The sequence below is a fragment of the Salmo salar genome, chromosome 20, assembly GCF_965601325.2.
Source record: "Salmo salar chromosome 20, fSalSal1, whole genome shotgun sequence".
Lineage (NCBI taxonomy): Eukaryota > Metazoa > Chordata > Actinopteri > Salmoniformes > Salmonidae > Salmo > Salmo salar.
The window spans coordinates 51,670,104-51,696,176 of record NC_138310.1 but is presented as its reverse complement, the minus strand read 5'-3'; the positions used below and the strand labels follow the sequence as shown (position 1 = coordinate 51,696,176).

General features: G+C 42.6%; 1 protein-coding gene across 2 annotated transcripts; it reads left to right on the top strand.

The window, feature by feature from the left end:
• The first annotated feature begins 262 nt into the window (after positions 1 to 262).
• On the top strand, positions 263 to 26,034 carry LOC106580766 (transcription elongation factor SPT5). 2 transcript variants are annotated; one of them, XM_082966499.1, is made up of 30 exons: positions 263 to 281; positions 1,340 to 1,455; positions 1,895 to 2,054; positions 2,179 to 2,244; positions 3,275 to 3,286; positions 6,519 to 6,588; positions 6,702 to 6,767; positions 6,878 to 6,943; positions 7,050 to 7,080; positions 7,180 to 7,248; positions 7,433 to 7,684; positions 7,768 to 7,857; positions 7,949 to 8,019; positions 8,128 to 8,233; positions 8,367 to 8,460; positions 8,573 to 8,709; positions 12,665 to 12,820; positions 12,939 to 13,085; positions 13,336 to 13,482; positions 14,020 to 14,145; positions 14,280 to 14,367; positions 14,551 to 14,661; positions 15,217 to 15,319; positions 15,435 to 15,562; positions 15,673 to 15,778; positions 16,165 to 16,323; positions 16,470 to 16,638; positions 24,927 to 25,130; positions 25,410 to 25,505; positions 25,633 to 26,034. In XM_082966499.1, the coding sequence occupies exons 2-30, from the start codon at positions 1,369 to 1,371 to the stop codon at positions 25,771 to 25,773; spliced, it is 3,258 nt and encodes a 1,085-aa protein (XP_082822625.1). In that variant the 5' UTR covers positions 263 to 281; positions 1,340 to 1,368; the 3' UTR covers positions 25,774 to 26,034. The 2 variants fall into 2 exon arrangements, with proteins under 2 accessions (XP_082822625.1, XP_014017632.1); XM_014162157.3 differs by lacking the exon at positions 263 to 281 and adding an exon at positions 806 to 961.
• Positions 26,035 to 26,073: the final 39 nt, after the last annotated feature.

The following is a 26,073-nucleotide window of genomic DNA, read 5'->3' as shown; positions in this document are numbered from 1 at the left end:
GTGTCACTGGGCAGCTCTCGGATGTGCTTCCCTTTGTAGTCTGTAATGGTTTGCAAGCCCTGCCATATCCGACAAGCATCAGAGCCGGTGTAGTACGATTCGATCTTAGTCCTGTATTGACTCTTAGTCCTGTATTGACACTTTGCCTGTTTGATGGTTTGTCGGAGGGCATAGCGGGATTTCTTATAAGCTTCCGGGTTAGAGTCCCGCTCCTTGAAAGCGGCAGCTCTAGCCATTAGCTCAGCGCGGATGTTGCCTGTAATCCATTGCTTCTGGTTGGGGTATGTATGTATGGTCACTGTTGGGACGACATCATCGATGCACTTATTGATGAAGCCAATGACTGATGTGGTGTACTCCTCAATGCCATCGGATGAATCCCGGAACATATTCCAGTCTGTGCTAGCAAAACAGTCCTGAATTCAGATATGATGCCTTCTTTTGAGCACTATCTATCTTTTTTTAACTATGGCATGCGAAATGGTTCAATGTGCCTATAAATCAGTACAATCGAATTTTTCGGGGGGGGGGGGGGGGTTCTTCGTGTTGGTGCAGTCATGGACCTCGAATTGGGATCATGTATATACTGTGCTAATGCCAATACAAAAAATAGTAAAGGAGAGCACTATACAATATGGTGAGCTAAGCAAATTGTGAGTTTATGTTTAGTACATGAGGGCCGCCAGCTTTATGCATCTTCGCCATTATTATTACAAAGTCGGTGTTCTGCTGTGGACATGAAACCCAACACCACCGAAATAAACCTCTTTGACGAGACTGCACCAATTTAACCACTGCTTGAACCATTATTTCGAACCCTCGCGGGAATTTGATTCGTACCCCTTCCAAATCTCGTGATTCTGTGATTCGTAGGAAGACGTGGAAGTGCAAAAAAAATATCAACGTAAAACCATATTTTTGGTTTTAGTTCATTCCAACCCAAGACGTGCGTTTTAGAAAGGTAATACATAGCTATGCTTGTAATGTATTTATCAAAATATACTTGAAAATGTGGGTCGTTTGCTAGCTTAACGTTAGGTTGCTAGCGTGATCCGGAGGCTACTAGGCCTTGCCTTCTATCAACATTGCACATTCTCTGTATGGTTTCGGTGGTTTACATTATTTTAATAAACTACCTAACTACAACATGTATTGTTGGAGAATAACGTAGCTAAGCTTGTTATCCTGAAACATCTTTACTCCAGCTTTTTGGCTAACTAGCTAGTACAGTGCTAGTTAGCAGCTCGCAATTATTTTTTAGTCTCGCCCAAAGAAGGACTGTTTGAACTAATAGTTAACGTTAGTTAGCAAACTAAAATCATTGTGTTTTTCAACTCAGTCTCTTTAGAGGAGGCTGCTGCTCTAAGAATGTCGGACAGTGAGGACAGTGACTTCTCTGACAACCAGAGTGAACAAAGCAGCGAAGCCGAGGAGGTGGACAAAAATGAGGCAGAGGTAAGCTAGCAAACAAGCCTCTGGCTAAAACGGCATACTAGCTAACAACATTAAGCCTTATCTAACTAACGTTCGTTAGTTAGCTGTTAGCAGGTTGGTCACATGGTAGCATTGTAATTCGTGTAAGATAGGGTTTCCAGCACTGTTATTACACACATAATAAATAAAGACCATAGTAATGTAACAAGCAGCTAGCTATCTGTAACAGCACAGCGCTAACCTCAGGCTATCCAAGTAGCTAGCCTGGCTGTGCATGGATGGACCTTGCACAGTTGAATGTGTGGGTGGAATAGATGCACCTGTGCATGCATGGCCCTCAATTTTCTACTGTATCCGAATTGATGCAAACAAATCTCCTAGGTTGGCTCCAAATTTACATTGCAAGTTTCACTGCATTTGACATAACTTGTGAGTGGTTTGAATGTTTCCCCCTAAATAGGAAGATGGGCAGGCAAGTTTATCTGGCAGTGATAAGGCAGCAGAAGAGGAAGGGGAAGACTTGGCAGATGAGGAGGAGTATGACGAAGAGGAGGAAGAGGACGATGATGACCGTCCCAGAAAGAAACCCAGGCATGGAGGTTTCATCTTGGATGAAGCCGGTAAGCCAAATCTAAACTCTAATAATTCCATTGCGGTGTAGAATAGTTGTCCACATGTTCTTGCTAACCAGAAGGTTTTCATTTATTGTATCTGAAATTCTCCCTTTCCCTCTGGTTTGTTTAGATGTGGACGATGAGTATGAAGATGAAGACCCATGGGAGGAAGGTGCTGAGGATATTTTGGAGAAAGGTGAGGTCACACATGCTGCCTTGTTTGAGGATATCTAACACCTGAGAGGGAGTTATGAATGAACAACGTTGGGGCAGTTGTCTGTTGAGGAGGACTCACTTCATGAACTTTGTTGCGTTTAAATTATTAGAAAATGACTTTCCTACGGGTGATGTGCAGATGCTTAGGCATGATTGATTGGTCTGTAGTATTGTTTGGATTCCAGAAGGGACGGGAAGCATTACAAGTACAATCAAAACATCTAAGCCAAAATTATTATATGTGAGAGTATTGACTGTGTTCTTCCTGCGCTAATAATTCCTTTTCTTGTGCATGCCTCCTTCAGTTAACGGTAAATCAATTCCAGATTTTCTGCTGTCTGTTTTCCTTATATCTAATTAAATGGATTAGTTATCTCTCATTCAACAAGTCACATTCTGTTATAACTCCACCCACATTTCCACACTACTGCACATCTAACGGAGCACAGACGGCAAATACATTATTGGGATCTCCTATAGTAACTGGGCTGGGTATGGGTATGAAGTAATACATTAGTGTATTGTATTTGACAGCTGTGAGCTATTTACTAGTCAGGAAAATATTGTAGAAATGTTGTTGGATGGTATGTTAACCTGACACCAGCAGAGTTACGACTTGTCAATAATCTGACCATGGTGTTCTAGGCACTTACGTGATCAAAGAGGGAACCAAATGTGACCATTTGCCTGAAATGCTACCTGTTAGAAGAAAGCTAATATATGTGTGAATTAGCTAACTGATATTGTTTAAGCTTTTTGTGGCACATCAATCAACCATATCACAAAGACTCACAATCACCCACACTACAATCATCCACACTTTAATTATCCACATTACAATTATCCATAGTCTCATGTGCCATGTGATCTAGTCTTATACCATCATTAATGTTTATTTTTTCCTTTCATTTGTTCCTACTTGTGCCCATGTCACTCTGTGTGCATGACAATCTCATTTGGTTCTTAATGTGTGTTCCTCCCTCTACCAAAACCTGGCTGGCCTGGAGCAGAGGAAGCTGAGGGTAAGTGTTATCTATCTTCTTCCAACAGGAAAAAGACCCACCTACCACTTGCGAATAGACATACACTGCATTCGGAAAGTATTCAGACCTCTTGACTTTTTCCACATTTTGTTACGTTACAGCCTTATTCTAAAATGTGATCCTCCATAATGACTAAGCAAAAACAGGTTTTTAGAAATGTTTGCAAATGTGTATATACAGTTGAAGTCGGAAGTTTACATACACCTTAGCCAAATACATTTAAACTCAGTTTTTCACAATTCCTGACATTTAATCCTAGTAAAAATCCCTGTCTTAGGTCAGTTAGGCTCACCACTTTATTTTAAGAATGCGAAATGTCAGAATAATAGTAGAGAATGATTTATTCAGCTTTTATTTATTTCATCACATTCCCAGTGGGTCAGAAGTTTACATGCACTCAATTAGTATTTGGTAGCATTGCCTTTAAATTGTTTAACTTGGGTCAAATGTTTCGGGTAGCCTTCCACAAGCTTCCCACAATAAGTTGGGTGAATTTTGGCCCATTCATCTTGACAGAGCTGGTGTAACTGAGTCAGGTGTGTAGGCCTCGTTGCTCGCACACGCTTTTTCAGTTCTGCCCACACATTTTCTGTAGGATTGAGGTCAGGGATTTGTGATGGCCACTCCAACACCTTGACTTTGTTGTCCTTAAGCCGTTTTGCCACAACTCTGGAAGTAAGCTTGGGGTCATTGTCCATTTGGAAGACCCATTTGCGACCAAGATTTAACTTCCTGACTGATGTCTTGAGATGTTGCTTCAATATATCCACATAATTTTCCTCCCTCATGATTCCATCTATTTTGTGAAGTGCACCAGTCCCTCCTGCAGCAAAGCACCCCACAACATGATGCTGCCACCCCCGGTGCTTCACGGTTGGGATGGTGTTCTTTGGCTTGCAAGCCTCCCCATTTTTCCTCCAAACATAATGAAGGTCATTATGGCCAAACAGTCCTATTTTTGTTTCATCAGACCAGAGGACATTTCTCCAAAAAGTACGATCTTTGTCCCCATGTACAATTGCAAACCGTAGTCTGGCTTTTTTATGGCGGTTTTGGAGCAGTGCCTTCTTCCTTGCTGAGCGGCCTTTCAGGTTATGTCGATATAGGACTCGTTTTACTGTGGATGTAGATACTTTTGTACCTGTTCCCTCCAGCATTTTCACAAGGTCCTTTGCTGTTGTTCTGGGATTGATTTGCACTTTTCGCACCAAAGTACGTTCATCTCTAGGAAACGCGTCTCCTTCCTGAGTGGTATGACGGCTGTGTGGTCCCATGGTGTTTATACTTGCGTACTATTGTTTGTACAGATGAATGTGGTACCTTCAGGTGTTTGGAACTTGCTCCCAAGGATGAACCACACTTCTGGATGACTACAATTTTATTTTCTGAGGTCTTGGCTGATTTCTTTTGATTTTCCCATGATGTCAAGCAAAGAGGCACTGAGTTTGAAGGTAGACCTTGAAATACATCCACAGGTACACCTCCAATTGACTCAAATTATGTCAATTAGCCTGACAGAAGCTTTTCCGAGCTGTTTTAAAGGCACAGTCGACTTAGTGTATGTAAATTCATGACCCGCTGGAATTGTGATACAGTGAATTATAAGTGAAATAATCTGTCTGTAAACAATTGTTGGAAAAATTACTTGTCATGCACAAAGTAGATGTCCTAACCGACTTGCCAAAACTATAGTTTGTTAACAAGAAATGTATAGAGTGGTTGAAAAACGAGTTTTAATGACTCCGACCTAAGTGTATGTCAACTTCCGACTTCAACTTTTATATATATAAACAAATGAAATGCACATCTACATAAGTATTCAGACCCTTTACTTGGTGCTTTGTTCTCTGCAGATCCTCTCAAGCCCTGTCATGTTAGATGGGGAGCGTCGCTGCACAGTTATTTTCAGATCTCTCCAGAGATGTTTTATTGGGTTCAAGTCCGGCCTCTGGCTGGGCCACTCAAGGACGTTCAGAGATTTGTCCCGAAGGTACTCCTGCGTTGTCTTGGTTGTGTGCTTAGTGTCGTTTTCCTGTTGGAAGGTGAACCTTCACTCCAGTCTGAGGTCCTGAGCGCTCTGTAGCAGGTTTTCGACAAGGATCTCTCTACTTTGCTCCGTTCATCTTTCCTGCGATCCTGACTATTCTAGTCCCTGCTGCTGAAATACATCCCCACAGCATGATGCTGCCACCACCATGCTCCACCATAGGGATGGTGCCAGGTTTCCTTCAGACGTGACGCTTGGCATTCAGGCCAAAGAGTTCAATCTTGGTTTCATCAGACCAGAGAATCTTGTTTCTCCAAGGTCTGAGAGTTTGTAGATGCCTTTTGGCAAACTCCAAGCGGGCTGTCATGTGGCTTTTACTGAGGAGTGGCTTCCATCTAGCCACTCTACCATAAAGGCCGAATTGGTGGAGTACTGCAGAGATGGTTGTGCTTCTGGAATTGTCTCCCATCTCCACAGAGGAACTCTGGAGTTCTGTCGTAGTGACCATGGGGTTCTTGGTCACCTCCCTGACCAAGGTCCTTCTCCCCTGATTGCTCTGTTTGACCTGGCGGCCAGCTTTAGGAATAATCTTTGTGGTTCCAAACTTCTTCCATTTAAGAATGATGCAGGCCACTGTATTCTTGAGGACTTTCAATGCTGCAGACATTTTTTGGTGCCTCGACACAATCCTGTCTCAGAGCTCTACGGACAATTCCTTCAACCTCATGGCTTGGTTTTTGACATGCACTGTCACTGTGGGACCTTTTATATAGTGTGTGCCTTTCCAAATCATGTCCAATCAATTGAATTTACCACAGGTGGACTCCAATCAAGTTGTAGGAACATCTCAAGGATTATCAATGGGAACAGGATGCATCTGAGCTCAATTTCAAGTCTCATAGCAAAGGGTCTGAATACTTATTTAAAAAAGGTATTTCTGTTTTTTATTTTTAATGCATTTGCAAACATTTCTAAAAACCTTTTTTCGCTTTGTTGTTGTGGGGTGTTTGTAGATTGAGGGAAACATTAAATCAATTTTAGAATAAGGCTGTAGTGTAACAAAATGTGGAAAAAGGGAAGGGGTCTGAATACTCTCCGAATGCACTGTAGGTGTACACAGACAGGTTCTTAAAGTACCACTTGTTTGAACTGAAGGAAACTTTTACATTCAGTCTTGTACATGAAATTGTTTTTTGTTTGATATGAGTCTGCTTTACTCTTCAGTGTCCAACATTGACCATGTGGTCCTTGATGAGGATAACTCTGGCTCCCGCAGGCTGCAGAACCTCTGGAGGTAATTTGTTCTAATGGGCTACGAGTAGCTAGGCTTCTTTCATTGATATTTCAGTTGTTACTATGCAGAGCTGTGTTCTTGAAGTCTGACATTTGAATGTTTGGATGTTTCAGAGATTCCAGAGAGGAGGCCTTGGGTGAATATTACATGAGGAAATATGCCAAGCAATCAGGAAATGAGTGAGTTTTCACAGTAGTGATCTGTCGAAATAGTTGGCCCAAATTTCAGTTTCAAAATTGATTTGACCTGTTATCCCCTTGACTGAAATATTGTTTTTGATTCCCTTTAGTTTCCCTGGGGGTTCTGAGGAACTGTCTGATGACATCACCCAGCAGCAGCTGCTCCCTGGCGTCAAGTATGTATCACTTCACCAAAATGGGAAATAGATTTTTAGTGGACTACAACAATCCAAAATATACATTTTTCTCAATATTCTTGGTATTATATTTTTTTTCCCAAAGGGATCCTAATCTTTGGACGGTCAAGTGTAAGGTATGGAGCTTATATTTTTGTGTAGGTAGACATCCAAAAGTTCAGCACACAATTATACTTTTTTCCCCTATGTCATGCAACATTATTTTGCCATTACAGATTGGGGAAGAGAGAGCAACTGCCATTGCCTTGATGAGGAAATTTATTGCCTATCAATTCACAGACACGGTATGTCCCCGCCCTCATTCTCTGCATGGATATGTTCCATGTATTAAGATGCTAATGTTTGCATTTAATGTTTTATATGATTGATCTCTTGATAGCCTGTACATCTCTTGTAGATCAAAATTAAAATTGGAGCTTTGACAACCTGTGAAATCGTTTTAATTTCCTATACACCATTTCTACACAGCCCCTCCAAATCAAGTCGGTAGTGGCTCCCGAACATGTCAAAGGTTACATCTATGTAGAGTCGTACAAGCAGACTCACGTCAAAGCTGCAATTGACGGAATAGGCAACCTGAGGATGGGCTTCTGGAACCAGCAGATGGTTCCCATCAAGGAGATGACAGACGTCCTCAAGGTGGTCAAAGAGGTGACCAACCTCAAGCCCAAGTCCTGGGTCCGACTCAAGAGAGGCCTATACAAAGATGACATCGCCCAGGTACGCATGAAACACATAGTGGAAGACAAAAGGTAAATATCCTTGTCATATTCTTGAAACATACATGTATTCTCCTCCTTCAGGTGGACTATGTGGAGCCCAGTCAAAACACGATATCACTGAAGATGATTCCCAGGATAGATTTGGACAGAATCAAGGCCCGGATGAGCATGGTAAGCAACAGCAGCACTCTGACACCACCTGTCTACTCACCACCCTCCACTTTGATATCCCCTGACACTCTTCTTGTTGTCTGTCTCCCAGAAAGACTGGTTTGCAAAGCGGAAGAAGTTCAAGAGACCAACCCAGAGACTCTTCGATGCAGAAAAGATCAGGTACAAAGAAACATGTCCTAAAGACTATCATTATTGGGGATTTAATTACGCTATCCTAAATGGGTAAGATCGTCGCCTCAGTTACTTCCTGACGGTGTTTTCTTCCAGGTCACTTGGTGGGGATGTCAGCCATGATGGAGACTTCATGATATTTGAAGCTAACCGCTACAGCCGCAAAGGGTTCCTCTTCAAGAGCTTTGCCATGTCTGCTGTGGTAAGACGACCACGTTGCCTCAATATCACTGTTTTATTGGCCATTTGTTGACAACCCTATAGGGAAAAACGGGGCAGAAAAGTGGTCTTCGTTATCTGTACCCATGGCCCAGTCTCTTTATCATCTTTTACAGATCACTGAAGGAGTGAAACCCACTCTGTCGGAGCTGGAGAAGTTTGAGGACCAGCCAGAAGGCATTGATCTGGAGGTGGTGACTGAAACCGCAGGTAACAGCCACTTCTGAAGCATATTCAGGACATGAGATTTGGTATTTACTTTCTGGTTTTCATTGACATGTGTATCTGTTTTTGTAAGAGACGTCTTGTTGTGTGACCACAGGTAAAGAGCGTGAGCACAACCTCCAGGCCGGGGACAACGTGGAGGTGTGTGAAGGGGAGCTGATCAACTTGCAGGGCAAGATCCTGAGTGTGGATGGCAACAAGATCACCATCATGCCCAAGCATGAGGACCTCAAGGTAATGACAAGGGCCAAACAGGCGACGACATTGGGAGGACATTTCACATTCGTCCTACTAGAGTTGGGCCTAAATTCAAATTCTGTGGAAACACGTTCACATTGGTTAGAATTATCAAAACAGTACATAATGTTCTGCAGGTTTTTGACAGATTTTCGTGCAGATATTCTCATGCCCTAAAGTAAGATATTCAGCCTACATGTTGTTGAAAGCAACAGACCCTGGGTCAAGCCATTACAAGCCAGATTCTTTTTTTGCATAGGAATGATGTGTTGTTATTTATTAGTCTAGCCACATGAATTTGAATTTAATGAGAACTACCACTAAACCAGGGGCGGGCAATCAACGGAGGGACCTTTTTTTTAATATATATATTTTGGGACCAATATTTGTCAAAATCGACACACATTTGTGGCCAGAAAAAAGGCAGTTTCCAAAGTCCATTATAATTTCTGCATACTTTCTATCGGTTTTATACGTTCAAGTGTAGCCTGGATTTGTTTTTCAATCCAAAATAATCATTTATAAGGATGCACCAATGTGGATTTATTTTTATTTTCCATTTTATGGCCTTTTTAACTATTCTAGCACATACTGCAACCAAGTTTCTATGTTTATACAGATAATAAGAAAATATGTGAAATTACTTTAATAGAGGAAAGGCGTAAATTGTTTTATTTGCATCACAAAGTGACTGAAATGCATCAGAAATGAATTGTAAAGTTCAGGAAAACATCCGGGAAGCTCATCAGGTAATAATTGTATGTATATAAAAAGATACTCTGCCTTGCATTCAATTGCGGTTTTGTCACAGTCCTTTCGAAAGTGTCCTGCGCGGCTTGTGAGTGTCGTAGAGGAAAACCGAAGATACCTATGTGTTCCTGAGTTCTTCCAACCGTTCAAACACAAGAGACAAAATCCGCTGATAGCAGACTTCGGAGGTTACTGCCGTTCTATAAACTAAGCGCCACAATCAGCTGACTACAGACAAGCTCTTTAAAACAATATATAAAAAATCCACCGCAGGCTGCGTTTAATTGGCTGGCGGGCCAGATCCTGTTTCAGCCAAGTCAAATAGCCTACAGAGGAAACCGGATTTCCTACTATTTGTGAAATAAATTGAGTATGTAGTATGCTTATTGGTCATAGTATGGATATAGTTTGTATGACAAAAGTTCCTGGATGTCGTACTACAAACACCAAAATACGAAGTATACAAGCAGTGGACACTATTTCTGTGCTTTTAGGGCCAATAATGCAATTCTTCAGAAAATGGGTGTGGCTTCACACATTTTTCAGATTTGAAGAAAAAGGCGGAAAATATGCAGCCGAAGTCCGAGAGCGGATACAAATTCATTGCGTATCAATGTAATGAAGTAATTACTTTTCAAATAAGTGATGCCTCACTTGATGTTGGCAGACAATTGGCAGACAATTAAATACAACAAGAAAACAAATGAAATGCACGTTATCTAGCTAGCTAGTGTTAAATGGCTAGAGTTAGCTTGTCAATTTGCAAAGAAGAACTTGGCTAACTTAGCTAGCCTGTTGAGGGTATTTGCACGGCCGGATAAAAAACGTACCCGATTTAATCTAGTTATTACTACTGCCCAGAAACTAGAATATGCATATAATTATTGGCTTTGGATAGAAAACACCCTAAAGTTTCTAAAACTGTTTGAATGGTGTCTGTGAGTATAACAGAACTCATATGGCAGGCAAAAACCTGAGAAGATTCTGTACAGGAAGTGCCCTCTCTGACCATTCCTTGGGCTTCTTGACTCTTTTTATTGAAAACTTAGGATCTTTGCTGTAACGTGACACTTCCTACGGCTCCCATAGGCTCTCAGAACCCGGGAAAAAGCTGAATGACGTCTTTGCAGCCCCTGGCTGAAAAACATTAGCGCCTTTGGTAAGTGGTCTATCGGAGGACAATGAGACTGAGGCGCGTGCACGAGGCGACCCCATGTTTTTATTTTCTTTCTCTTTGTACTAAAACACGGTTTCCCGGTCGGAATATTATCGCTTTTTTACGAAAAAATTGCATAAAAATTGATTTTAAACAGCGGTTGACATGCTTCGAAGTACGGTAATGGAATATTTAGAATTTTTTTGTCACGAAACGCGTCGGGCGCGTCACCCTTCTTTACCCTTTCGGATAGTGTCTTGAACGCACGAACAAAACGCCGCTATTTGGATATATCTATGGATTATTTTGAACCAAACCAACATTTGTTATTGAAGTAGAAGTCCTGGGAGTGCATTCTGACGAAGAACAGGAAAGGTAATAACATTTTTCTTATAGTAAATCTGACTTTGGTGAGGGCTAAACTTGGTGGGTGTCTAAATAGCTAGCCCTCTGATGCCGGGCTATCTACTTAGAATATTGCTAAATGTGCTTTCACCGAAAAGCTATTTTAAAATCGGACATAGCGAGTGCATAGAGGAGTTCTGTATCTATAATTCTTAAAATAATTTGTTTTTTGTGAACGTTTATCGTGAGTAATTTAGTAAATTCACCGGAAGTGTTCGGTGGGTATGCTAGTAAAAAGCTGGTTTTTGATATAAATATGAACTTGATTGAACAAAACATGCATGTATTGTATAACATAATGTCCTAGGATTGTCATCTGATGAAGATCATCAAAGGTTAGTGCTGCATTTAGCTGTCGTTTGGGTTTATGTGACATATGCTCGCTTGAAAAATGGGTGTCTGATTATTTCTGGCTGGGTACTCTGCTGACATAATCTAATGTTTTGCTTTCATTGTAAAGCCTTTTTGAAATCGGACAGTGTGGTTAGATAAACGAGAGTCTTGTCTTTTTAAAATGGTGTACAATAGTCATATGTTTGAGAAATTGAAGTAATAGCATTTCTAAGGTATTTGAATAACGCGCCACGGGATTCCACTGGCTGTTACGTAGGTGGGACGAAATCGTCCCACTGGCCCTAGAGAGGCTAGCTAACTTACCGGTCATGCAGTCCCTCTACCACCGTCTCTCCAATCATGGACAACACCTTCTCCTCCAGCTGGTCCACATGAATGGTCGATACCCCCCCTCCAGTCTTCTTCTACTCCCTGCTTCTCTCAGCTCCCTTCTTAGCTGCCAACTTCATGTCGGACTACTTTTTTACGGCGTCACTGTCCCTTGCCATACCCCCGATGGCAGAGACAGACTCGGCCACTCTCAGCCATCCTCTCTTTTTGGTCTCTGCAGTGACCCGCAGTTATCGAGTCTCCCCCAACAGCAATCTTTACCCGGCTGCTATTTTCTCGAACCATGGCGTCAAGCTCATGTTTGCTGAGGTTTTTCTTGCACTTTCCTTGGTTATCCATTTTTCTTTGTGATATAGCTAGTCTGATGGCTATAATTTGTGGGGGAAAAAGTTTCTGTTTATAAAGAGTTTGCGAGCCAACAAAAAAAAATATATATTCTCGAGACATAAAGCAGATAAATAAATGGAAATATCTACACTTCATTATAGTGGGCCAAATCCTATGTTCCCTGTCACATAGGCTTATTTATTGGTTCCAAGCATGTCACTAATGTCAATGCCACAAAGAAGATATTTACGAAGTTCTTAGGAAAGATATTTGCGAAGCTCCTAAGACCTATGAATTCCTAAGAACATTTTGAGAAATTGCACTTATGAACTATCTTATGAACTTCTTATTTTTTTCTTTTAACTTCTTAGGTTTTTTTCTTAAGTAGTGTTTTGTGAATCCGGTCCCAGATTCTTGTTTGCATAGAATCAACTGGAAGTTAGAGAGAAATACCAGCAACATAACTTCACAGCATGTTGAAGACATTAGGCTTCCCAGAAATGTGGGATGGATAGAATTACAGGATCAAGACATTCACGAGGAAACCAGACAACCCCACTGTGTTCTGTTCATTCTCAATGGCACTGATACAAAATAATGGTTTGTCATTGATGCCTGGTCTGTGTGCAGGATCCTCTGGAGTTCCCGGCCCATGAGTTGAGGAAGTACTTCCGTATGGGTGACCACGTCAAGGTGATAGCAGGCCGCTACGAGGGCGACACCGGCCTCATCGTACGCGTGGAGGAGAACTTTGTCATCCTCTTCTCTGACCTCACCATGCACGAGGTAAGCAACGTCACATTATTGGACTGGGATATCAACTTGTTTGTTATAATGATGTTTTTGCATAATTCCTACGTACAGTGAACCATTATCGATGTTACGGGGGGGGTGTGCTCTACAGTTGAAGGTCCTGCCCAGGGACTTGCAGCTGTGCTCTGAGACGGCATCAGGGGTAGATGCCGGGGGCCAGCACGAGTGGGGGGAGCTGGTCCAACTGGACCCCCAGACCGTGGGAGTTATTGTCAGGCTGGAGAGGGAGACATTCCAGGTTGTTATTCTTAATCTTCCAGAAATAATCGGATTCAGATAAAGGCAAACTTAACATTATTTTATAAGCGATTGGGTGTGTGGGCTTAGAGTCCCATTTTTTTTGTCCCATTGCATCTGTTCTTGGAATGGGGACTTGTGTGATATTGTGCCATTTTAAAATTGGTTCATAGTGTAGTGTATATTAAATTGTGACAGACGAGCCTAAATCCCTATAGTGCTCACGCATGTTTTCCTCCTCTTCTCCCCAGGTCCTCAACATGCACGGCAAGGTGCTGACGGTGCGTCACCAAGCAGTGAATCGACGGAAAGACAACCGCTTTGCCGTGGCACTGGACTCTGAGCAGAACAATATCCACGTCAAAGACATCGTCAAGGTCATCGACGGGCCACACTCGGTAAGATTCACGACCACAGTTCTGCTTTCTGTAGGTCTAAACTCATAGAAAATCTATTTCTCAACTCCAGCTATAGTAGGGCCCTATAAAATCGATGCGGACGGAATCACGGAATCCAGACATTAAAACGTAATTCAACAATATTCAAAAATGTATGTGTTAGTAGGTAATCAACTAAACGTATTGAACTTATTAGAACATTTAATTAATTTGCCTAAGATTATCATAATGCATTTTGTTAATGTATTATGATAATCTTAGGCAACTAAATGGAATTAGGCAAAAAATGTAATATTTTCAAGGGCTCTACTATAGGCCTCCAGCTAGGTTTGGCTACTGTATTTTCAAAGCCAGTGTCTGCCCTCATTGACAAATTTGGTAACAGTCGGCTTGAAGAGCCTTTTCATGCTCAAAATGGGACTGTATGTTGAGTTTTAGGTCATATCGCCCCATCTCAAGCTGTTTTTTTATTTGCAAGAGGTACGATTTGCATGAATAGATTGTTAGCATATAAGTGGTGTGTGGTTTGTTTGCCAGGGGCGTGAGGGAGAGATCCGCCACATTTTCCGAGGCTTTGCCTTCTTGCACTGCAAGAAGCTGGTGGAGAACGGCGGCATGTTCGTCTGCAAGACACGCCACGTGGTTCTGGCCGGGGGCTCCAAGGTCAGTCTCCCACTCGCTTTCACCGCATCACCACTTTTACATCACGTTCAAGTCTTCCATCAACTCTTAACCTTCTCCAGTGGGACCCATCAGAGGTGTTGTTGACATCTGATTCTTCCATTCTTTGGATATAGCCCCGAGACGTCACCAACTTCACTGTGGGAGGCTTCGCGCCTATGAGTCCACGCATCAGCAGCCCCATGCATCCAGGTGGTGGTGGTGGTGAGTAGAGTACAGCTCAGCTCACAGAGATCATGTGTTGATAGACCCAGTCATCATAAACTGTTTATTGCACAGCAGTTGTTCATTTGTAGATATTAGGGAACAATCTCTTAGTGCAGGATACAACACTAAATAACTACTATCAGGCCAGAAGTCTTAAACAACTCCTGTCCTCTCCTTCAGGCCAGCAGCAGAGGGGCGGTGGAGGTGGAGGACAGATGGGGCGCGGCCGGGGCAGGAGGGACAACGACCTGATTGGACAGACTGTCCGCATCTCCCAGGGACCATACAAGGGTAATGCTGCGTTCATAACATCTCGTAAATTAGTAAATATCAGTTTACAACTGGGACAAATCCACTTGAACACCTCTTCTGGTAATTACTAGCGGGAAACACATTTATCATCTCTGAGCTCCGACTTCTCCCACATGCTGAAATCTGACATCGCATACTATTGAAATTATCTCAGTAACAGCATTTTCGGCGGTAAATGCAACAGAAAACATTTTTATTAAAGAAAAAAAACATTTTAATAAACAATAGATTTTTCTAACAATATAATTTGTTTGCGAGCCTGATACGTATACTTTCAGTTTATGGTTGACGCAGCTTGTTTGCCATTAGCCATTAGCCAATCTGAGTTCTCAACGAGTTCAAAGCATGTGAATACACAACTAGTTTCCCATAGTTTAGGTCACATGGGAACCAGACAGGGTTGTCTTCTGCCATAGAATGAACAATAGGCACGATTTGCAGAAGATGCTGTTGCACCATGGGAGTTGAACTTCCAACTTCCTTCTTAGTCTCATTGGGGTATCTTTTGGCTTAACCGTTGCCATTATTTCCCAGGGTACATTGGAGTGGTGAAGGACGCCACAGAGTCGACAGCCAGAGTGGAACTGCACTCGACATGCCAGACCATCTCTGTGGACCGACAGCGTCTCACCACAATGTTTGTTCACATCACAGATATATTACAGCGATATATTGTGAATTCAGTTTTATATTAATGCAGTATTTCACCTTTTGAGTGTTATTGTGTGTTGACTTGTTTTTGTTACGTTCAGGGGAGCCAAGAGGCATGGAGGAATGACTTCCACTCACGGACGCACCCCCATGTACGGTTCCCAGACCCCCATGTATGGGACAGGCTCCCGTACCCCCATGTACGGCTCTCAGACCCCCTTACACGATGGTGAGACGCACACTCCCACCAAGGGAGTACCTCTATGGACCTCTGTCAGACTATATACCCATGACCGCAGTAGAGCTTGTTCTCATTGTGGTGATTCTTGTTCCCCACAGGGAGCCGTACTCCTCACTACGGCTCGCAGACGCCGCTGCATGATGGGAGCAGGACGCCAGGGCAGAGCGGAGCGTGGGATCCCAACAACCCCAACACACCGTCCAGGTAGGCTACACGTCCTGGCAGCCTGGAGGCCCAGCTTGTGTTGTATAGGGCTTTCTCTGTCATGTCAAATGAAAGGGTCTTTGTCATATGCAAACCATACGGGTAGTGTACACAAGTACGATGAAAATATAGTTCTTGCCAGCTCTCCTCTCAACAATGTTTCAGCTACAAAAAAATATTCAATGAAAGATTAGTAGAAAAAATACATGTATGAAAGTCCCTCATCAGTCTACGGTTGGTAAGGGTTTGTTGGTCTTGGTCTTTGGTTTCGAAGTTGAATACAGCTCTTGTCTGTACTTACTTCACATCCTGGAAAGATGTTTCCCTAATGGGATGATTTTTTGGGAAGCAGTCTTTAACCTGGTCCTCTGTTCCTCTGGTTTCAGGGCGGATGACGACTATGAGTTTGGTTATGATGACGAGCCCTCCCCGTCCCCTCAGGGCTACGGGGGCACGCCTAACCCCCAGACGCCCGGCTACCCAGAGGTGCCGTCACCCCAGGTCAACCCCCAGTACAACCCCCAGACACCAGGCACCCCAGCCATGTGAGACACACACACACACAATATTTTTGTCTGTTTCCTGTCGTCTTCAATGTCTCCAGGCCCCTTTTACCGTGGCGATCAACTGCTGAATGTGGATTTGATTCTCTCTGTCCTAGCCAAGTCCACTGACTGTGTGTGTTCCTCAGGTACAACACAGAACAGTACTCGCCGTACGCTGCCCCCTCCCCACAGGGCTCGTACCAGCCCAGCCCCAGTCCTCAGAGTTACCATCAGGTGGCACCCAGCCCAGTGGGCTACCAGAACACACACTCACCAGCCAGCTACCACCCCACCCCCTCACCAATGGCATATCAGGTAAGACCCACCACGCTTGACATTAACTTTTTAGCCACTTAGTAGGATTTAAAAAACAAAAATTGACTTAACCTCTATGGGCTAGGTGGGACGCAAGCGTCCCACCCATGGTGCACTCCATCAACAGCAGGTGCATTTCAAGAGCGGCAAATTTGAATCCAAATAAATGTCAAAATTCAAATTTTTCAAACATACAACTATTTTACACCCTTTGAAAGATAAACATCTCCTTAATCTAACCACGTTTTACGATTTCAAAAAGGTTTTACGGCGAAAGCATAAATTTAGAGTATGTTAGGACAGTACATTTACAAGAGTTGTGTGTAATGTTTTGTCAATTCAAAGACAGGGTCACCAAAACCATAAAACCAGCTAAAATGATGCACTAACCTTTTACAATCTCCATCAGATGACACTCCTAGGACATTATGTTAGACAATGCATGCATTTTTAGTTCTATCAAGTTCATATTTATATCCAAAAACAGCGTTTTACTATGGCATTGATGTTGAGGAAATCGTTTCCCTCCAATAACCGGCAGTCAAGTCAGCACCACAAATTAAATAATTAAAATTAGAAAACATTGGTAAAATATTATATTGTCATTTAAAGAATTATAGATTTACATCTCTTGAACGCAATCAACTTGCCAGATTTAAAAATAACCTTACTGGGAAATCACACTTTGCAATAATCTGAGCACTGCGCCCAGAAAAATATGCGTTGCGATACAGACTAGCCGTCATGTTGGGGAGATCTAAAATCGAAAATACTATGTAAATAATCCATTACCTTTGATTCTCTTCATCAGATGTCACTTCCAGGTATCACAGGTCCATAACGAATGTAGTTTTGTTCAAAAAAGCTCATCATTTATGTCCAAAAATCTCCGTCTTGTTAGCACATGATCTAAGCCCGCCGGACTTCACGTCATGAACGAGGGGAAAAAATATATTTACGTTCGTTCAAACATGTCAAACGTTGTATAGCATAAATCATTAGGGCCTTTTTTAACCAGAACATGAATAATATTCAAGGTGGACGAATGCATTCTCTTTTATAACGTATTGGAACGAGGGTACCCAACATGAACTCGCGCGCCAGGTGTCTAATGGGCCATCATCGTTCCATGGCTCTTGTTCGGTCAGATCTCCCTCCAGAAGACTCAAAACACTTTGTAAAGGCTGGTGACATCTAGTGGAAGCAATAGGAAGTGCCAAAATATTCCTCAGCCCCTGTGTTTTTCAATGGCATAGGTTTAAAGGTAATACAACACATCAGGTATCCACTTCCTGTCAGAAAATGTCTCAGGGTTTTGCCTGCCAAATGAGTTCTGTTATACTCACAGACACCATTCAAACAGTTTTAGAAACTTTAGGGTGTTTTCTATCCATATATAATAAGTATATGCATATTCTAGTTACTGGGTAGGATTAGTAACCAGATTAAATCGGGTACATTTTTTTATCCAGCCGTGCAAATACTGCCCCCTAGCCCTAACAGGTTAACACCATTTCTACGTCACTGTATGATGCAAGGAACCATTTTACAAAGTAAAATGAATGTATCTTTTTTACCATAGAGAATCAGACAAATGTATTCAAGCCTGTCTCAAAATACAACACTGCCCCTTTAAGGCTCCCCTGGAGGATGGTGGGCCATGCCTGGTAGCCTATGAAAATATTGGAACATAACAATCACAACCAAATACATTTTATGTCTTTATAAATCCCTCTAGTGCTCGAAATTAAGGGCGTCGTCCCTGGTACAAGAAAACATGACAAATCCAAAATGCATAACACTTTTTTTTAAAGCAATAAGGCTGATGCAACCGATCAAACCATTCAGCTTAAAATGTTGATAGAAATGTTGATGGCTGTAGGCTACACATGAGTATTCCAAAATGCAATTAGTGGGAAAATACCGTTCTCAAAAGCACACCGCACTCGCAAGCGTTTTCATGTGACAGAGAATATCTGTTAGAAATGAAGAGGGAAGATCTAAAGATGCAGCAACTGGCATGGGTTACTAATATGACCAGGATTGTGCCTTTTGGCTGCTAGACAATAACATAAGTTAAATTGGAAAACAATCGAATATAAGACTAAGCTTATTTGAAACAAGTTAAGACATGCTTCATCAAATGACACAAAACATCCAGGTTTTAAACAATTAAGTTTATTGTTAAATAGTTAAAAGCAATTTGACCACATTGCTCAGATTCAAGTTGGGTGATGTGCGGTGTGCAAAAAGCACTGTCCTTCACTCTCTGGTCTTGTGATGATTTGATCCGAACAAACCATGCCTGTCAACAGAATCGAGCCTTTAGGCATTCATTTTTATTATCCTTTGTTATATTTGTCAAACATGACTGGTGTTTAGCCTATAATTATCTAAATTAGAAGTGTCATTAAAGTCTGGCAAAAATGTCAGCATCGGTTTGGACATGAAGCTGTAGCCAATATGCATATCACCTACACTTTTGATATGTAAGCCTTTTTCTATATGTACAGTACCAGTCAAATGTTTGGACACCTATTCATTCAAGGGCTTTTCTTTATTTTTACTATTTTCTACATTGTAGAATAATAATGAAGACATCAAAACTATGAAGTAACACACATGGAATCATGTAGTAACCAAAAAAGTGTTAAACATATCAAAATGTATTTTAAATTTGAGATTCTTCAAAGTAGCCACCCTTTGTCTTGATGACAGCTTTGCACACTCTTTACATTTCTCAACCAGCTCCATGAGGAATGCTTTTCCAACAGTCTTGAAGGATTTCCCACATATGCTGAGCACTTGTTGGCTGCTTTTCCGTCACTCTGCGGTCCAATTCATCCCAAACAATCTTAATTGGGTTGAGGTCGGGTGATTGTGGAGGCCAGGTCATCTGATGCCGCACTCCATCACTCTCCTTCTTGGTCAAATAGCCCTTACACAGCCTGGAGGTGTGTTGGGTCATTGTCCTGCTGATAACAAATTATAGTCCTACTAAGCGCAAACCAGATGGGATGGCATATTGCTGCAGAAAGCTGTGGTAGCCATACTGGTTAAGTGTGCCTTGAATTCTAAATAAATCACTGACAGTGTCACCAACAAAGCACCCCCACACCATCACTGATTCATGGTGGGAACCACACATGCGGAGATCATCCGTTCACCTACTCTGTGTCTCACAAAGACACGGCGGTTGGAACCAAAAATCGCAAATTTGGACTCATTAGACTAAAATACAGATTTCCACCGGTCATGTTTCTTGGCCCATGAAGGCCTGATTCACGCAGTCTCCTCTGAACAGTTGATGTTGAGATTTGTCTGTTACTTGAACTCTGAAGCATTTATTTGGACTGCAATCTGAGGTGCAGTTAACTCTAATGAACGTATCCTCTGCAGCAGAGGTAACTCTGGGTCTTCCTTTCCTGTGGCGGTCCTCATGAGAGCCTGTTTCATCATCAGCTCTTGATACATTTTGCGACTGCACTTGAAGAAACTTTCAAAGTTCTTGAAATGTTCCGGATTGACTGACCTTCATTAAAGTAATGGACTGTCGTTTATCTTTATTTGAGCTGTTCTTGCCATAATATGGACTTAGTCTTTTACCAAATAGGGCTATCTTCTGTATACCACACATACCTTGTCACAATCCAACTGATTGTCTCAAACGCATTAAGAAGGAAGGAAATTCCACGTGAACTTTTAACAAGGCACACCTGTTAATGCATCCAGTCCACACCTAAAATTTTAAAAATGCAGGACAGGCACGGTACAAAAGACGATTGGCTCAGACTGATATAAGGGGTGAGATAAAGCTGTCATTATGAGGTGGAGAAAAACTAGTCTTAGAATGTTGTGGGGTATTATGTCCCCCCCTGGGTCCTCATTAGCTACACTGTAGCTGTACTTAATGTGCGAATGAGCACAAGCTTATCTGTAATCGGCTAAATTCCTGTTGGTATGGGAAACAAATATTCACAGTTCTATTCCAGTCAAAAGTTTAGACACAGCTATTTTCTACATTGTTGAATAATAGTGAAGACATCAAAACTATGAAATGACACATATGGAATTAGTCACCAAAAAAGTGTTTAAACGAATCAAAATATATTTTATATTTGAGATTCTTCAAATAGTTACCCTTTGCCTCGATGACAGCTTTGCACACTCTTGGCATTCTCTCAACCAGCTTCACCAGGGAAGCTTTTCCAACAGTCTTGAAGGAGTTCCCACATATACTGAGCACTTGTTGGCTGCTTTTCCCTCACTCTGCGGTCCAACTCATACCAAACCATCTCAATTGGGTTGAGGTCGGGTGATTTGTGGAGGCCAGGTAATCTGTTGCAGCACTCCATTACTCTATTTCTTGGTAAAATAGCCCTTACACAGCCTGGAGGTGTGTTGGGTCATTGTCCTGTTGATAACAAATAATAGTCCCACTAAGCGCAAACCAGATGGGATGGCGTATCACTGCAGAATGCTGTGGTAGCCATGCTGGTTAAGTGTGCCTTGAATTCTAAATAAATCAGTGTCACCAGCAAAGCACCATCACACCACCTCCTCCTCCCTGATGGCTTTTGCGATTGCACTTGAAGAAACTTTCTAAGTTCTTGAAATGTTCCAGATTGACTGACCTTAATGTCTTAAAGTAATGATGGACTGTTTGTATTTGCTTATTTGAGCTGTTCTTGCCATAATATAGACTTGGTCTTTAACCAAATAGGGATATCTTCTGTATTCCACCCATACCTTGTCTCAACACAACTGATTGGCTCAAACGCATTAACAAGGAAATAAATTCCACAAATGAAGGCACACCTGTTAATTGAAATGCATTCCAGGTGACTACCTCATGAAGCTGGTTGAGAGAATACCAAGAGTGTGCAAAGCTGTCAAGGCAAAGGGTGACTACTTTGGAAAATATATATTTTGATTTGTTTAACACATGATTCCATGTGTTATTTCATAGTTTTGATGTCTTCACTGTTATTTTACAATGTAGAAAATAGGAAAAAAATAAGGAAAAACCCTGGAATAAGTAGGCGTGTCCAACCTTTTGACTGGTACTGAATATGAAAAATATATTTTAATATTATTCCATTGTTGGCGTCTCTGATCAAATTTTGATCGGTGTAATTGTTTGAAATAGTTTTGGTCAATTTGGACAACTTAAATCTACACTGAGTTAACAAAACATTAAGAACACCTGCTCTTTCCGTGACGGACTGACCAGGTGAAATCGTTGATCTCTTATTGATGTCACTTGTTAAATCCACTTCAAACAGTGTAAAGAAGGATTTTGAAACCTTGAGCCAATTGAGAGATGGATTGTGCATGTGTGCCATTCAGAGGGTGAATGGGCAAGTCAAAAAAATGTACGTGCCTTTTGAATGGGGTATGGTAGTAGGTGCCAGGCACAGCGGTTTATGGCAAGAACTGCAACACAGTTTCCTGTGTATCAAGAATGGTGCACCACTCAAAGGACATCCGGCCTTGGCAAGCGTTAATGTCGATTCCTGCCACACTTCATATAATTTCCCAGAAATCTGTCTTTACTATTTATTTCTCTGTAATGGGGGTTGCAATATACTGTTGTAGCTTTCACTGTGTTGAAATGTGTAGTCATTCTTTCCCACTAAGACTTTTTTTATCAAATGTAATGTCTTGCCAGGGCGAATTTCTTTTAGGATCAAATGTGTTTGGGTGCTGATCTGTATCCAGTTTCCCAAAAGCATCTTAAGGCTAAGTTCACTAGAACTCTTGTTAATTACTGACAGCCTCCACTATTCTTGTGGTCCAGATGCTTTCTTGCCCTTCTGTGTCACCTTACACTTAGTTCTCTGCTAAACGTATAATCAAGATATTTATCTGTCTCTTTGACTGCGGATAACTTCACAACGAAGTTCACTACAAATACAACGGTGCCAATGTCTTTACAATTGATTCAAACAAGTGTAGGTTAAAATGAACTGGTATGACCGCATTAAAAGATGAATACAGTAGGCTACATAGGCCTATATATTGAAATCAATTTCATGTTCAATCAATTGAGTTCTGTTGCTAATTTTAGACTACTGCCTAGGCCTGTAATTATTGCCTTAATATATATGATGTGTGATTTATATGTGATTTAGTGCTTTATTATAGAATAAGGTGCCTCAATGGGCCTGTTGGCAGTCATAGGTGATCATATAATTATGTTAGATGAAAAGGAAAAATCCACAGTGTGTGTTTAACAAGGCATCGTTCCTACAACAGCCTAATACGTAACCCGTGTTTCTAAAAACACCACGCTGAGAGAACGTGCATATGCATGCATTATGCATCATCATCATGATGTGGCAAGTGACACTTTGCTTCTTGAAAGTCAAATATTGAAAACTTGACTGCTGGCATGCAAAACATTTTGAGACGGTACTAACGGTGGACTAATAAGAATATATGTATAGTGCTCAAAAAAATAAAGGGAACACTTAAACAACACATCCTAGATCTGAATGAAAGAAATAATCTTATTAAATACTTTTTTCTTTACATAGTTGAATGTGCTGACAACAAAATCACACAAATTGGATTTCCATTGATTATTTTTATCAACCCATGGAGGTCTGGATTTGGAGTCACACTCAAAATTGAAGTGGAAAACCACAGTACAGGCTGATCCAACTTTGATGTAATGTCCTTAAAACAAGTCAAAATGAGGCTCAGTAGTGTGTGTGGCCTCCACGTGCCTGTATGACCTCCCTATAACGCCTGGGCATGCTCCTGATGAGGTGGCGGATGGTCTCCTGAGGGATCTCCTCCCAGACCTGGACTAAAGCATCCGCCAACTCCTGGACAGTCTGTGGTGCAACGTGGCATTGGTGGATGGAGCGAGACATGATGTCCCAGATGTGCTCAATTGGATTCAGGTCTGGGGAACGGGCGGGCCAGTCCATAGCATCAATGCCTTCCTCTTGCAGGAACTGCTGACACACTCCAGCCACATGAGGTCTAGCATTGTCTTGCATTAGGAGGAACCCAGGGCCAACCGCACCAGCATATGGTCTCACAAGGGGTCTGAGGATCTCATCTCGGTACCTAATGGCAGTCAGGCTACCTCTGGCGAGCACATGAAGGGCTGTGCGGCCCCCCAAAGAAATGCCACCCCACACCATGACTCACCCACCGCCAAACCGGTCATGCTGGAGGATGTTGCAGGCAGCAGAACGTTCTCCACAGCGTCTCCAGACTCTGTCACGTGCTCAGTGTGAACCTGCTTTCATCTGTGAAGAGCACAGGGCGCCAGTGGCGAATTTGCCAATCTTGGTGTTCTCTGGCAAATGCCAAACGTCCTGCACGGTGTTGGGCTGTAAGCACAACCCCCACCTGTGGACGTCGGGCCCTCATACCACCCTCATGGAGTCTGTTTCTGACCGTTTGAGCAGACACATGCACATTTGTGGCCTGCTGGAGGTCATTTTGCAGGGCTCTGGCAGTGCTCCTTCTGCTCCTCCTTGCACAAAGGTGGAGGTAGCGGTCCTGCTGCTGGGTTGTTGCCCTCCTACAGCCTCCTCCACGTCTCCTGATGTACTGGCCTGTCTCCTGGTAGCGCCTCCATGCTCTGGACACTACGCTGACAGACACAGCAAACATTCTTGCCACAGCTCGCATTGATGTGCCATCCTGGATGAGCTGCACTACCTGAGCCGCTTGTGTGGGTTGTAGACTCCGTCTCATGCTACCACTAGAGTGAAAGCACCGCCAGCATTCAAAAGTGACCAAAACATCAGCCAGGAAGCATAGGAACTGAGAAGTGGTCTGTGGTCTCCACCTGCAGAACCACTCCTTTATTGGGGGTGTCTTGCTAATTGCCTATCATTTCCACCTGTTGTCTATTCCATTTGCACAACAGCATGTGAAATTTATTGTCAATCAGTGTTGCTTCCTAAGTGGACAGTTTGATTTCACAGAAGTGTGATTGACTTGGAGTTACATCGTGTTGTTTAAGTGTTCCCTTTATTTTTTTGAGCAGTATATATATTATCAGCTATAGTTTTTGAGTGTTTTCCTTTAAGGTGTCTAAGTAAGATTTGAAAAGAGAACTGATCAGAGAGCAGCCTTTTATTTGATCCCATCACTATGGACACATGCTCCAACAACTACGCAAACGTTCTCTCTGCATGGTGTTTTGAGAAACCAGCATTACATCTTCGGCTGCTGTAGGAACAATGCGTCGGTAAAACACTCTTAAGCCTAAGGTCCATCGCTAGAATCCCGGCTTTGATCTTTGTCTCCTGTCGTCCCAGGCCAGTCCGAGCCCCAGCCCGGTAGGCTACAGCCCCATGACCCCCGGCGCCCCCTCCCCGGGCGGCTACAATCCCCACACCCCCGGCTCCAACATCGACCAGACCTCTTGCGACTGGGTCACCACCGACATCCTGGTGCGCGTTAAGGACACCTTCCTGGACAGCCAGGTGGTTAACCAGACAGGCATCATTCGCAGTGTCACGGTGAGTAGCAAAGACCACACCACTTCTCCACGTTGTTATTATTATATTGTATATTGTTATTATAGTATAAACAAATAGGAGAATGGTTCAATTAGAGCCCCCCCCCCCCCCCCCGGTTAGACATTTAGGGGATCTCATGTCTCATTCGAGGGGGCTCTGAGCCCCCATTTACCCGTCTTAACCATGTGTTACGTTGACGAGTTTGTTCTATCAAACACAACATGAATGCTCTGAACCAAGTACTCCATCGTTGACCTGATGCGTCTTCTCCTTCCTCAGGGTGGCATGTGCTCCGTCTTCCTCCAGGACACAGAGAAGGTGGTGAGCATCTCCAGTGAACACCTGGAGCCTGTCACCCCAACTAAGAACAACAAGGTAAGGCTTCTTCTCACCACAACACCCCTTTTGAGCTCTGGGTCTGGGGAAACTGGACAGTGCATAGATGCATGGTTCATAAGGCCCTGGCTGCTCATGGTGTGTTGTCTGCGGTGCTTCTCTCCAGGTGAAGGTGATTCTAGGGGAGGACCGTGAGGCCACGGGGATCCTACTGAGTATCGACGGGGACGACGGCATCGTAAGGATGGAGCTGGATGACCAGCTGAAGATTCTCAACCTCCGCTTCCTTGGCAAGCTGGAGCTCTGAGCCATCACACCCCAACCTCATGCCCTCACTGCAAAGCAGCATCACTCAAAACAAGCTGAATATGTGCCCCCATGTTCACTATCAAAGATTAAAGTGAGAAATGTTTTTTCATTTAGTGAAACGTGTAGTCTTAGTGAAATCCCATCGGTTTTTAGTGCTCTGTGATTGTAATTTTTTTGTCTATGCTTTACATTTTTGGTTTAGAAACAACCTTTTGGGTGAGAGTATACCATGTCAATAAATGTGAACTGTTTCAATGTGTGGTGTCTTTAAAAACATTGCGTTTTGTATATAGGTAAC